Source organism: Phoca vitulina, unplaced genomic scaffold (assembly GCF_004348235.1).
Source record: "Phoca vitulina isolate PV1807 unplaced genomic scaffold, GSC_HSeal_1.0 scaffold3, whole genome shotgun sequence".
Classification (NCBI taxonomy): Eukaryota; Metazoa; Chordata; class Mammalia; order Carnivora; family Phocidae; genus Phoca; species Phoca vitulina.
In genome coordinates this window covers 51,728,281-51,741,950 of record NW_022589706.1, presented here as the reverse complement: position 1 = coordinate 51,741,950, position 13,670 = coordinate 51,728,281, and the positions used below count along the sequence as shown (strand labels likewise).

General features: G+C 36.4%; 1 protein-coding gene across 3 annotated transcripts in view; it reads right to left on the bottom strand.

Annotated features, from left to right (window-relative positions):
* Positions 1-748: 748 nt before the first annotated feature.
* SLC4A4 (solute carrier family 4 member 4) overlaps positions 749-13,670 on the bottom strand; it is a 344,097-nt gene continuing 331,175 nt past the window's right edge. For all 3 annotated transcript variants that reach the window (XM_032400517.1, XM_032400516.1, XM_032400515.1), the window contains exons 23-26: positions 12,192-12,353; positions 8,714-8,810; positions 6,027-6,106; positions 749-5,091 (exon numbers count right to left, since the gene is read on the bottom strand). In XM_032400517.1, the coding sequence (XP_032256408.1) occupies positions 6,063-6,106; positions 8,714-8,810; positions 12,192-12,353 (303 nt within the window). In that variant the 3' untranslated portion in view covers positions 749-5,091; positions 6,027-6,062. The remainder of the gene's footprint in view (positions 5,092-6,026; positions 6,107-8,713; positions 8,811-12,191; positions 12,354-13,670) is intronic.

Below are 13,670 nucleotides of genomic sequence, written 5' to 3'. Positions count from 1 at the left end.
ACCATATCTTTATCTATGCATCTTTTTTTAAGTTAAATTTTAGTTAACACAGAGTGCAATATTGGTTTCTGGAGTGGAGATCAGTGGTTTGTCACTTACAACACCCTGTGCTCATCACAAGTGCCCTCCTTAATACCCTTCCCCCATCTAGCCCATCCCCCACCCACCTCCCTCCATCAACTCTCAGTTTGTTCTCCATCTTAAGAGTGTCTTATGGTTTGTTTCCCACTCTCCTTTTTTTTCTGTTCCCCCTTCCTGTATGTTCATCTGTTTTCTTTCTTAAATTCCACATATGACTGAAATCATATGGTATTTGTCTTCCTCTGGCCGACTTCTTTCACTTAGCATAATACTCTCTAGCTCCATCCATGTCGTTGCAAATGGCAAGATTTCATTTTTTTGATGGCTGAGTAATATTCCATTATAGAGATATACTGCATCTGCTTTATCCATTCATTAGTTGATCATTCCATTGTTCCACTGCTCTTAGTTGGACTTTTTTTTTTTTTTGCTATGAACCCTTGCATGATTCTACTTCATTAATACTTGAATAGATAATTCTTACAATCTCTTATTCTATATAATTTGGACACTTACTCTATCCTCCTACCTTGAGTTTTAAAAAGCCATCTAATGTCAGGGACTCTAACTTACTCAAATCTTTGTATTCCCTGTAACACCCAAAGAGTAAAAGAATAGGCACTTAATAATTATTTGAAGAGTTGAACGGAAGCACTTGACACTCATAAATGCATAAAGTTACTTTATTTTAAGTATACATTTAATTTTGAAAAATATAAATGCTAAAATATCTCATCTTCTTCATCTCTTAATTCCATAAAAGTCACAATAGAAAGCTTCATAAAACTGTAAAATACTATAATGTTATAGGAATTTTAGGTTTTATATTGGAAAAAATCATTAGTAATATATTGAAATGTTTTCTGTTCTTTATCATTTTGTTCCACCATGTTGATCTACTTCATTTAAAATAAAAAGATGCATCATTTCTCCAAAGTTAATAAAGACTTAAGAGAATAAAAATAAGAATATCTGAAAGTGCGTATTGATTCTGAAAAGTAAGGTGTACAGATATGTACCAGCCATGAAAATGGCTAAAAAGAGGCAACTATTCACTCTTTTCACATTGTAGGACTGGGACAAAGTTAACTTCTGGCTCTAAAAGTTTCACTGGATGACTTTAGCCCTGAGTTGCAATTATCTGCTTGGGACACAGAATTTAGGATTTTTGTTATGTACCCATAGAGCACAGAGAAATGAGCTAAGAAATAGGGCATATCCAAATTGGTCAAAACACAACTTGACTGGTTAGCATATATCATACAACTTTTTTATTTCAGGCTGCAATGAAGCTCAGTGAAATCATCATCTGAAAACTCCCAAGGCCCTTTGGACAGTCAAGTGCTGTAAAATATCATTTGTATTCAGCCACTTGGTGCCACTGGGCTTTATGCTCATGCTGTGAAGAATGGATGTGAAATATCATGGAATAAATGAGAAAATCTCAAGTTCCTGCACCAAAATCATTAAGTGGTATGAAAAGAATTGAAGAAAGCTTTGTCCCATCCCTGAACAATGTCAACCTCTGTAATACAACTCAAATGGTTTCGTTTTGTTTTTAAAGGATAGTCAGCAGTCAATACATTTCAAGTACTTTAACACAGTTAAAAAAAAAAAAAGAACCAAAAACTCGGAAGACAATCGTTCTCTGTATAAACAGCAATATATAGCTGATAAAAGATTTACTCTGTGTGTGTTGGTGCGTGTGCATAACATATACACAAACCGAATTACTGACAGCGGATGATCACTTCTCCCCACCCCCCATTTTTTGAGGTGGGGGCTGATCAGAGAGGGTTCTGTTTTTTGTTTTTGTACATCTTGAAGCCTCCATCGCCCAGCCCCACTCCACCGCTTGACTGGAAGAAGAGGCAGGAACACCACTGCCTATGGCACAGCAAATAGTTCGGATTCCAAGTCACTGTCTCACACAGTAGAAAAGAGTGATCTTTATCAAGGAAAACAGCGTCTCCAAGAGATTTTTCCTTTCAAATGCAAAACCAGAGGCCTTTATGCTCCTTTGATAAGGCCAACTCTTGGCCCAGTGATCTCTTCAACAGTAAGTTTGTACAATCACAGGCCTTCTGCTTGGTATCTTGGGAGCTGCCCTTAGTCTTATACTCCTAACAACTTCAATATTTCATGTCTCTGTATTCACACCAGGGAAAGATACTTGGCAAAAAAAAAATTCCCCATTGTATTGTATTCTGTGTGTCCAGTTTACATAGAAACTTCTCAGAAAATGAGTAAATTCAGTTAAAATACAGATGATTCGGTGGCTCTGTATGGACTGCGGGTTTTGTTTGCTTGTTTGGTAACTACTCCTGTTCCTCTGAAAGTAATGATTCTTTAAAAGCTTCCCTGGGTTCCGAAATATTGAAAGGGTTTGATGAACTGTTACTTTTAGCAAACGGAAGGTACTGTTCTGCATTCATTTCATGAATTTCAACCTTTGGTCACAGAATATAGATCATAAGTGGAGGTGCAGATAGCCTTTAGATCTACTCAAAGGCTGAAATACTGAGTTAAGTTGCTTCAGGAGTTCTTTGAAAGAGATGGAGAGAGGCACGAATCCTCAAATACTTGATTCATGATCAGAAAAATAAAGTATTACATCCAGGGCCTTTATAAAAGCGAACAAAAGTGTCTTTAATTTAATAAGATCATACGTTAGGCTAAACTTATTATGCGTGACTCTTAGACATTTTATTGATGCTTCCCTTGGTAAAGAAAAAGGAAAAGCTTCTTACAGTTTTATATTAGAGTAATGAAAAAACTAGATAATATAATCATTTTAAGGATAGCTCTAAATACAAATGTGATGCCAGAACTTGGCATGTAAGGTTTTAACAAATAACATGTAATTTGCTGCTTCTTTTAATGAAAAAAATTGCAGGTCATTTATGTCTAACTTGTATAAAGTTTAAAGTTTTAAGATTATCAGATACTATAAAAGTAACAACTAATTCAGGGTAATAAAGTTTTTATAATCAAAATTTTAAGAGGACAGAATTATAATTTAATTAATATAAGAATGAGTGGGAGTCACTATGTGCATATTATGAAACCAAAATACATGGTTTCATCCTGCTTCTGGTACTCCTCCTAGTTATATATATTTAGTTTAGATAGATCACAAATATGGTTCTATGAATCCAAAATTATGAATTCAATATTTAAAATGTTATTTTTAATGCAGATTCACAATACATAATGCAGTCTATTTAAAACATTACATTTAAATTACATGCTAAATTTGGTTAATAAAGGCCTAATTTTCTTTTTTCTAAATTTCAATATGGTACCTTGAAATACATGTACACACACACACACACATATATATATTCTAAATGTCCCAATCACAAGGAATAATTGCCTTTCCATCCTAAAAGCATGTGTGAGCATTGTTAAAATGTACGTGTGGATGTGTGTGTGTATATATATATACACACCTCTGCAGATCTATCTGCATTCCCATAAACACTGTATAGATAAGTAAATTGTCTATTAATATTCCTATGGACTTTGTATTGTAAATACGAGCTCTTGGATCAATGATGGTATCTGGCAATAAAATATATTTACCCTCATTTGTATAATAGTCAGTCTCTTAGACCTCTGATGGATTTTTCATATGTGGTTTGGGTTTTATGAAAACTGACACAAGAGGCTGGGTAACTTTGCCCATCGCCTACCTTCACTCTGTCTCTTTCCAACTTTGCACATATGTGCACCAGCCACACACAGAGTATGTACACAAACACACAAATATTTCAAAATGAAAACAATGTCTAACAATACTGCATAGGACATCGACATGGCAATACAATCAGCATCTATGCCCGGATATTACTATTAACAAAACATCAGTTATTCCCATTACATAGGAGCTTCTCCCTTCTCCCCCAATCTCTTCATAGCACAGTAAGTTTCTTTTAAAGAAAGGGAAAAATGGATGCTTAGAAACATGGTGTTTTTAATCTGATCCAGCCCTCTGGCTTACCTTAGAGATTGTGTATTTGTGTGTGTATATGTGTGTGTAAAAATCACATTATATACAATACAATTTTTACAGAAAGCCTGGCAGCTACAAATAAGAGGTAGAACTACTCAAAACTATGTTTCCTGCTGCAGGAAAAAATTCATTTTCTTTACAGTAATTAAAAAAAAGTTTAAAAAATTGACAAAAAATGAGTTGCAGGTTAGGCCCCATAATTTAAACAACAAAATCTACGAAGAAAATATTCTTCAATGTACTCAACAGATAAGTTCATTAAAGGGTTAAAAAAAGTTGCATAGGAAAAAGGGATATTCTAGCACTTGCTACAATGATGGCAATAGTTTCTCTACAGGGAGTAAAGTACCTTGAGTTTTTCTTCTTCTGATAACGCTAAGATTAGGGCTCACAAGCAAGAGCAAGTTAGCATAGCAGCACTTTTTTCCAGTCCTGGAGAGCTCGATAAGCAAGGAGGGACTCTGCCTGGAGGCCCCAGTTTCTCCTACCAGAGGGACACACAAGCCAGTAAGTAAGCACAGCTCCAAAGCTAAAGTTGTAAGTTCCTTCAATATTTTAATCAAAGGTGTTACAAAAAGCCTTAATACTTTTGCCCTCTGCTTAATAAAGGGAAAGGACAGGGTCTGTGCGTGTCTTGAGTGACAAAGGAATTTGGATGTCAGAGGACACATCTGAAAAAAAGAAAAGAAGAGGGGATTCTTCAGATGTTTTTAAGGAACGGTGCACTACTGTCTTGATTTTACCTATGCAAGAGAGAAGCAGAGTGAGTGCTAGATTATTTGGCCAAGGACCAAAAACCAAAACAAAACAAGAATTAAAAAATAAACAACTAGACAAAACCCAAGAACATTAACAACAAAAACTGTCCATTTGAAGAAAGACAAACAGGTTACAATGTAGTTTCTGTTCCCTTGCTCCTCCAGAAATAATCATTGTCTTCAGGCTCAAGTTCTATCCTAATTTGAGGCACAACTTTTACTGGAGTTCTAGGAGGACTAGAGAAAAAAGAGAAAAAAGAAGAAAAAAGAAATAGTAAGTAAATCTGATTCCCCTTGTCATCTGTCAAATGTATGTGCATTGTGCAGAAGCTGAACGTGTTCTCTGTTCTCTTTACTTACCTACTTTCTCCTTATTAAAAACAAACATTTTAATTTTTTTTAATTTTTTTAAAGATTTTATTTTATTTTATTTTGACAGAGAGACACAGCAAGAGAGGGAAGACAAGCAGGGGGAGTGGGGGGAGGGAGAAGCAGGCTTCCCGCTGAGCAGGGAGCCCGATGCGGGGCTCAATCCCAGGACCCTGAGATCATGACCTGAGCCAAAGGCAGGCACTTAGCCGACTGAGCCACCCAGGTACCCCCAAAACAAACATTTTTTAAATGGGATGAAGGTACAGAAGAGTCAAGAGATTCAAGTAGAAAATTTCATAAACTTTCACACTTAGATTAAAAACAAAAAAACACAAAAACACAAAAATCAAGAAGGAGGACTGACAGGTGGGTGATACTGTCAGAAATCAAAGGACAAATAGACCTACATGAAGAAAATGTTCCGATATTTTGCTTTTTGGAAAATCAAGGAAGATCTGAAATGTCTAGAGCCGTGTTAAGATTAGGGAAGAAAACTACTGGACAGCTGCCAGAAAACAGCGGTTATCCCTTAAATCAGAGATGATATGGAAATGATAAAAGCAAACATTGATCCTGGGCTTTACCTTAACGATACTGAATGTGCCCATTACTTCTTAGTAGGTCTCTTAGAATACTTTCTACATAAAAGCTGGGGTGAGGTTTGGGGATTGGGTAATTGATTCAAGATAGCTTGTAGACAGGAAGGAAAACAAGGCATTCTGCCAATAATCCGCCATGGACTACATTTCTGTGGGGTAATCATCCCATAGAACAACATAAAACACAGAGTTGTCCTTTACCTTGGCATACCGAGTGACTGAAGGAAAGGAATTTTATCAGCATGATGTGTGGCGTTCAAGGAATGTTGGTGATCTTTCTCCTGGAAAAGAAAAATTTCTTTAAATTGTGAACAGTACCCTTCGGTAACGTATAAAATTAGAGTAAAAATAAAAATCTTTGTAAAAATTGATGCATTACAATTGGAAAGAGAGAGGCAAATTTAGACAATTTCTTTTTTCTTTTTTTTAAAGATTTTATTTATTTGACAGAGAAAGAGAAAGTGAGAGAGGGAGAGTATGCGCAAGCAGAGGGAGGAGCAGAGGGAGAAAGACAAGCAGACACCACGCTGAGTGCGGAACTGGGCCCTGAAATCACGACCTGAACCGAAATCAAGAGTCAGATGCTCAACCAACTGAGCCAGCCAGGCACCCCTAGACAATTTCAAGAGACATCGTATTGAGCTAAGAAACTAAGTTAGGTGACCAAGATAAAAATCTGTTAGTTTCATTTCCCCTAGGTATTCTGGGATGGACCACTGTTGTTTTCTTCTGTGAAAGGGTAGGAGGCCAATCAATTTTAGAGCATCTACTTAATGTCTTAAGCCTTGCCCTTGGATTTCCTTTCATCTTCAGCATCCACAGTTTTGTCCTGGTGTTATTCATGGGGGAGAAAAAGATTGTGAGGAACTTAATTATCGGGCACCTCTACTATCAATTTTGTTCTTTCATGGCTTATAAAAGATTAATATGACATTAGAAAAGATTTCAGTTAGAATGACCAAAGATATTTTGCTTAAGTAAATTTCTAATATGTCAATTTTCCATGTATCCTTCTAATGGGTTTTTGAGAGAATGAATAACAACTAGCACTAAATAATTGATCTGCCATAAACTTTTTCCATGAATTCTAGCTGGTGGTGCTTTTTAAAATTTTTTATTTTTGAAGCAGCCTTTAAACTGTACCTAGAAAGGCTGTAACAGGTCATGATGCCAACAGAAGACATATGTGCCGTGTCCCTTTCACAGTTTCATTTTGCTACTAATGCTCTAGCATTAATAAAATGAAAAATGAAGCCAGGATATGGTTTGAGGAGCTTGAATTCAGAAAAGAAATATTAACTAAATCCTGCTGATAGGACTGAAAAGAAATTAGCCTCAGTTACAAGTTACAGCTTACGGACTGGACACCAATGCGAGACTGTTCTCTAAACCCAGTGTGGCAGCCAGCCTCCAAGGTGACCCCCGACGTTCCCTGCGTCTCCTGGTATTCATGTCCTCATGTAATTCCTCCCCGTTTTGTACCAGGGTTGGTCTGTGTGGGACCAACAGAACATGGCAAAAGTGATGGCACGTCACTTCTGAGATTCAGTGATAAAAGACTGCAGTTTCTGTCTTGGTTTCTCTCTCCATTCTCACTGGCACTGGGGGCAACTATATGATGGGCAGCCCCACGGAGGTGCCCAGGGGCCGGGGAACTGAAACTTCCTGCCAATTGCCTTCCGCGTGAGCTTAGAAGCAGATCCCGGTTCCTGTTGTCTTCAAGCTTGGCCCCAGCCAAAAGCTTGTCTGCAATCTCACAGGAGACCCAGAGACAGAACCACCTAAATCCTCTGTTCCTACATTCCTGAATGTCGGGAATGTTGTAAGGAAGTACTTGTTTGTTGTTTTAAGTTGCTAAATTCTGTGGTAATTTGTTACATAGCAACAGATAACTAATATACCCATTTTTCATAAATAGTCATTCATTCCAAACTTCTCTTGGTAACCTCTTACTGAAGTCGAAGTGGCATTGTCAAACGGAAATAAAAGTGTCTCAACTGTCTTTTCTCCCCCTTAATAGGTCAGTAGACTTTGAAGTGCATCTGGATCTAAAAGAAGATATTTTCTTCAAATGACACCCCAAAGTGAAAGTAGTTTGGAAGCAATTGCTACTTGCTATTGGAAAAGCTTGAGATATTCACTAATGTTACTATAGAGGTTGTCCCCTTTTTCAAGTGGCCTGTTACCCCAATTACAGAAGAAAAGATGATGTGTCAGAAATCATTACACCTTAGCCACCAACCTATTACCCCAAAAGACCAGTCCAGTTAAAAAGGTGTTTTTGAAATAGCAGAAAAGGAATAAGGAAATTAGGAAGAAACTGCATATATCTTATAAGTAATACCTAAAAAGTTGTATTAATATTTTATGATTGCTAATGTAATTGAAAATAACAATTATTCCAAATGCTCAGCATGAACAATGGATTTACTGATGATTCAGATGCAGTTTCTGTCTGAGCTCAGCTGGTCATTGGCTGAAGCCTAAGGGAGACAGACAGTAACAGCCAGTGATGTAGCTGAAGCCTAAGGGAGACAGACAGTAACAGACAGTGACGTGGTACTACAAGCTGCGACTCTAAATGCCCGCGGGAAAGAAATGGAAAGTCAATCAAAAATACGGTTACGAGCTTAGCAACTGAAAGAAACTGGTGATAATGTGGGTCAGAGAAAAGACTACCAAACAAAAACTTAAAAGGTTATGGATAAAAGGAAAGAGAATGAAGCTCAAGGAATGTAAAACTAAGTTTGATAGTAAGTGTAAATCTTCACATAGAAAAACAGAAAAGAAAATAGAGGGAAAGTTAATGTAAATAATAATTCTAAAGTTTCTTCTCTGCAAGTGCAAATCACGTTTGAGCAGACATGCAAGAGGTTAGTTCTACTCACTGTCGGAAGGTTTGCTATCACTTAGGAAAGGTTGCTGTTCCATGATGTCCATTGGAATTTTAATACTTGGAACTTTTTCTGAGTATGGGCAATCAGACTGTGAAAGAAATTTACAACAATTTTTAGAAAGTTTTTACTATATAGCCCTCCCTCTCTCCCAGTATTGATCAAACCTATCATACTACCATTTACATTGTCTAAGGAGAAAAGACTTTGACATAATCATTTTTACTTGCTAACTTTTCAAATTCTACACAATTTTTCTCACGTTTGTTTTCCTCTCTTCTGAGTTAATGGGATAAAGTCAATTAAAACTAGAACCACACCAAAGAGAGATCACTATAAATTAAAACAACTGTAAAGCTTTCCATAAGCTGGATTCCCAATCCGCAAATATTTATGGCTTTGTTGTAGGGTAAAGTAAATAATCTCAACGTGAAAGATTAAATTTGGTAAACTCCCTCAACTAGAACATGGTCTTGAAATTCCTGTTTCGTTTATGCTTTCTGATTCCACGTCCAAGATTTTCCTTCCAAGACAGGTGGAAGACTAACATTCACTATCAAGGAGCCCTTGATGTATAGTTGAAAATAACAACCCCCCAATACTCCATCAAAACTATTTTAGAGTTAAAGGTTCATTTAAATTTGTTTATACCAAAAATATCTGAAAGCTTAGCAAAACATGAGAAAATAAACAAAAGGAAGGTACCTATGATTGTCAGGTAAGCAGAGAAGAATCACAACCAAAATAAAATGATAAAATCAGGCAGCTATTCATGGGGCTGTTTGAAAAAACAGGTCACCAAAGCCAAAACTATAACAGATTTTCACAGGATTACCTCCTTCCTTTTTTAAGGAATTCATTATATTGAATACAAGTCTATGTTTGGACCGAAAAGATCAAATCCATTCCTTAACTGAAAGTACCAAAGTGATGCCCTTTAGCAGAAAGATCGGAGGAGAAAAAAAAAAAAAAAAAGAACCAGAGGTCAAAGAAAATAAAGAAAAAATGAACCTTAACATACAGACTACTATATACATTGAAAATTCTTTTAAGGTGAATCTAAAGAGGGTAATAGGCCACAGTATGATTTTAAAGGACTAAGATATTGCACTTAAATTGACCAAAAAAAAAAAAAGAAGATGCCACATGCATGTACCTTTATGAGAATGTCAAGAAGGACAAGTTTTAATCACAGTATTTCAAACGTTTCTCCAAACAATAGCATTTATAGATGAACAGGTTGGAAGCCGACCCTTAACCATAGCCTACCAGCCAGATCCAAAAATGACTGAGTGGTTCAAAATACTGCCAAGCCATAATTTTCAACACTTCTGCGCATAAAAGTTCTGTAGCTGCCGTGCCCCTGTGTAGCTCTCTTTATCAATGGACCCCAGCACCCCTGATTACCAGGTGTACGCTAGGAGAGCCCCTAAATAATGAGCTCAACACAGAGAACTTATTACACATATGTATTCTAAATTGCCTGGTTGAGTTCACTAAGACAAATACATAAGCTTGTTGTTTTTTGGCAGGGGCTGGGGGAAGAAGAGAAAGAGGAAAAGAAAAGAAACAAGTATCACACATTATCTTCAAGAAAACTGTTGGAAATACAGAGCTGGAAATGGGAAATACCATTAATAAAATAATAGAATTGTTTAAATAAAATATGATTTCTTGAAAATTGAAACAAAGAATTAGAAGGACTTCTCAGGAGCTCATCTGATCCAACTTTTGACACCAGAGAACACAAATTTAAAACATCTCAAAAGTCGGTATTTTATTATTTTTTTCTTAAAAACTATTAGAGATGAGGATTCTATAATATTAGTTCATATATTAGTAATATGTGATAAATTTTAAGTTTGGTGTCCATGTACATCAACTGGCATACTTGTTTTGAAAATTCAAGATGAAATATTACTTCAATTATGTCAGTATTTCAGGCATTCCTTTTTTCTTTTTTGTCTTGAGTGGTCTAGAAATTAATTTCAAATTTTGATTTCTAGTCAATGTGTAAACATATCATTCTTTTTAACACTGCACCCTAATCTGTACTGCGATTTAAACACAATCTCTTTTTCTGTCATCACTGGAAACAGAAAATCTATACACTTGTTCTCATTGAAAATGGATGATGACAGTCACCAAAGCTCCCTCGGACTCTTTTCTCTTTAGCTAAATGTGCCTCATATATTTAGCCTTTTTTTATTGGATCAATTTATCTGAAATCCAATTTTGTCTGTTGCCTTCCTTCACTGCACTATTTCTAAATTCTCCAGAAAGAATACAATCAGACAGCCTGACCAGCTGGAAATAACCAGACGGGCCTGGGCTAGAGTTTTGGCTTTGCCACTATTGGCTGTGTACACTTAGAAAAATGACTTAACATTTTTCAGGCTACATTTTCTCCTGTAAAATAGGAACAGAAACATATACTGTAAAGAGCTGTTACGGCAAGTAAGGACGTGTATGCATGATCACTCAAAATGATCAAGTACAGAGTAGACACCAAAACTTAACTATATTCCCACTTTACAACTGTAAACCAGGGATGCAATTAGAATGTGGATACTGCGCTGTTTAAAATCCACAACAAATCTTCACACAGAAAATGTCATTTTGGCAGTCCTTTCAGAAGGCTACTGGGATAAATTATGCATGTGTGCGTGCGTGTGTGTGCGTGTGTGTGTGTGTGTGTGTGAAATAATCCCAGCTGTTCTCCTAGTACTGATTACAGACCCCTACTGGAGCACCTGTGAAATGGTCTCCTAAAGAAAAAAAAAAAAGGGCAATAATTTTATTTCTCAACTTAATCACTCAATTGCAGGAGGATCATCTGGACTACAAAACTGCCTACTACAATTATGTATAAAGACCCTAAGCTCCAATTCCCTTTCCTTTTCACTGAAGGGTTACAGAGAGATCATCTTAAATGATGTCCAAGTTCAGTGTGAGGATAAGTACAATAGAAGAGAACTGTGGTTGAGAGCCTACTCAAGTGGATACATAGATCACCGGAGGTGAGGTCATAGGTATTTGTCCACATCAGGCTTGAAATTACATAAAACTGAGTTATTAGCTCATATTTAAATCCTGGATCATCAATAGCGAACCAAATACATTTTATAGCATTATGAAGCAAGTTTCCTTTTTATCTATGAGATGGGAGACTGAAGTTCTTTAGATGTGGTGGGCTTTTTTTTGGAAGTCATTTTATCGCTATTAGTATATTAATGGCTACAGAAAGACTTCAGAAAATATAAAAAACTAAGGAGAGAAAATAAAGGGCAAAGGAAAGTGAAGAATGACATGTAACCCAGCCAGGTGAACATTCTTGGAACTCAGCCATATCTCACATAAAGGATTATATGTATTAATATATATATATTTCACATATATATATATTTCACATATATATTTTTTTCACATTTATCTCTTTAGCTTTACTTTGGAATTTTGGAAAGTTCCTTACATCATCATTGTCACTGTCCAGACTTCCTTTCTTCTTTTTCTTTTTCTTCTCATCTTCCTTCTTTTTCTTGTCCTTTTCTGGAATGACATCATCGAGGAAGCTGAGGTCATGTTGGGAGAAGAGGTAGTCCATGCCTTTTCTGACAGCTACAAGTGCCAAGATCTAAAAGGATAAATATAGAAAGTATAAAAGAAACCATGTCAGATGAAGTCATGGTGAGCATTGATACTACCCTAACAAAGGCAGTAGAAACCTATCTTGCATAAGGCTAGAATATGATAGAACTCATCTTGCTTATATGGATTTATATTACCTGGACCACAGACATTTTCTTTATGGGGAAAGTTGGGTCATAGAAGTCTTAAGTAAAACTTACTTTCTTCACTGAAATGTATGATCACATTCACTTAGAATGTCAACACGAAAGGATTATTTTTTTTTTAAGATTTTATTTATTTATTTGACAGAGAGAGAGACGGCGAGAGAGGGAACACAAGCAGGGGGAGTGGGAGAGGGAGAAGCAGGCCCCCGGCTGAGCAGAGAGCCCAATGCGGGGCTCGATCCCAGGGCCCTGGGATCATGACCTGAGCTGAAGGCAGACGCTTAACGACTGAGCCACCCAGGCACCCACGAAAGGATTATTTTTTAGACCATTTTCTTCCATGTCAGATTTTCAATAAAATGACCGAAAGTTTAAAGGGAAGAAACAGCCTGCATTTGATTTCTAATTATTCAAAATTAAAACATTACACAAGTTTTTGAATATCAAGAAAATCTCTACAATGTACAGTATACTACATCTTCAAAGTACTAATAATGAGGCAGTCCTTGAGTATGCTCAGACCATTTAATCTATGGGGCAACTTCAATCACTACTATGACCAGAAAACTTACAGTGTGTCAGAGGCTGTGCTAAACTCTTAGGCAGGATTTTCTCATTTATTCCCACCACAAACTCAAAAAGTCGATATTATGATCTCCATCTTACAACTGAGGAAACTGAGGCCTGGAGACATAAGTATGTCATCCAAGATCACAAAGCCAGGTAAGGAAAAAATACAAGGGCGCCAGCTGTCTGCCTCTAAAACCAGTATTCTTAAAATATATATCTTTGATGCTATGAGTTGCCCTTGAACAGTCACTTCTAAAGGTGCATTAAAGATGCCTTTGCTCAAGAGTAAAATTAATACACACCAGGATATATGAGAATCATGACTCTGTCTCAGATTAAACAGTTGTGTTTATCCACATCATGCTCTCTATAGGTCCGTTTCTTCATCTCCTAGAGAAATTAACAACATCTACCCTACTGATACTACATTATTGTTTGGTGATCAAATAAAAGCTCTAGAAAGATAAAATATAAAGTTATAAAGGGAATGCATTTTTTATTAGTATTAAGCACAAGCAGTAAGTGATTTACTGGACTATTTCAAATTTATCCAGGTGTAACTTTGTTTTTCCTGTCTTTAGCAAAAC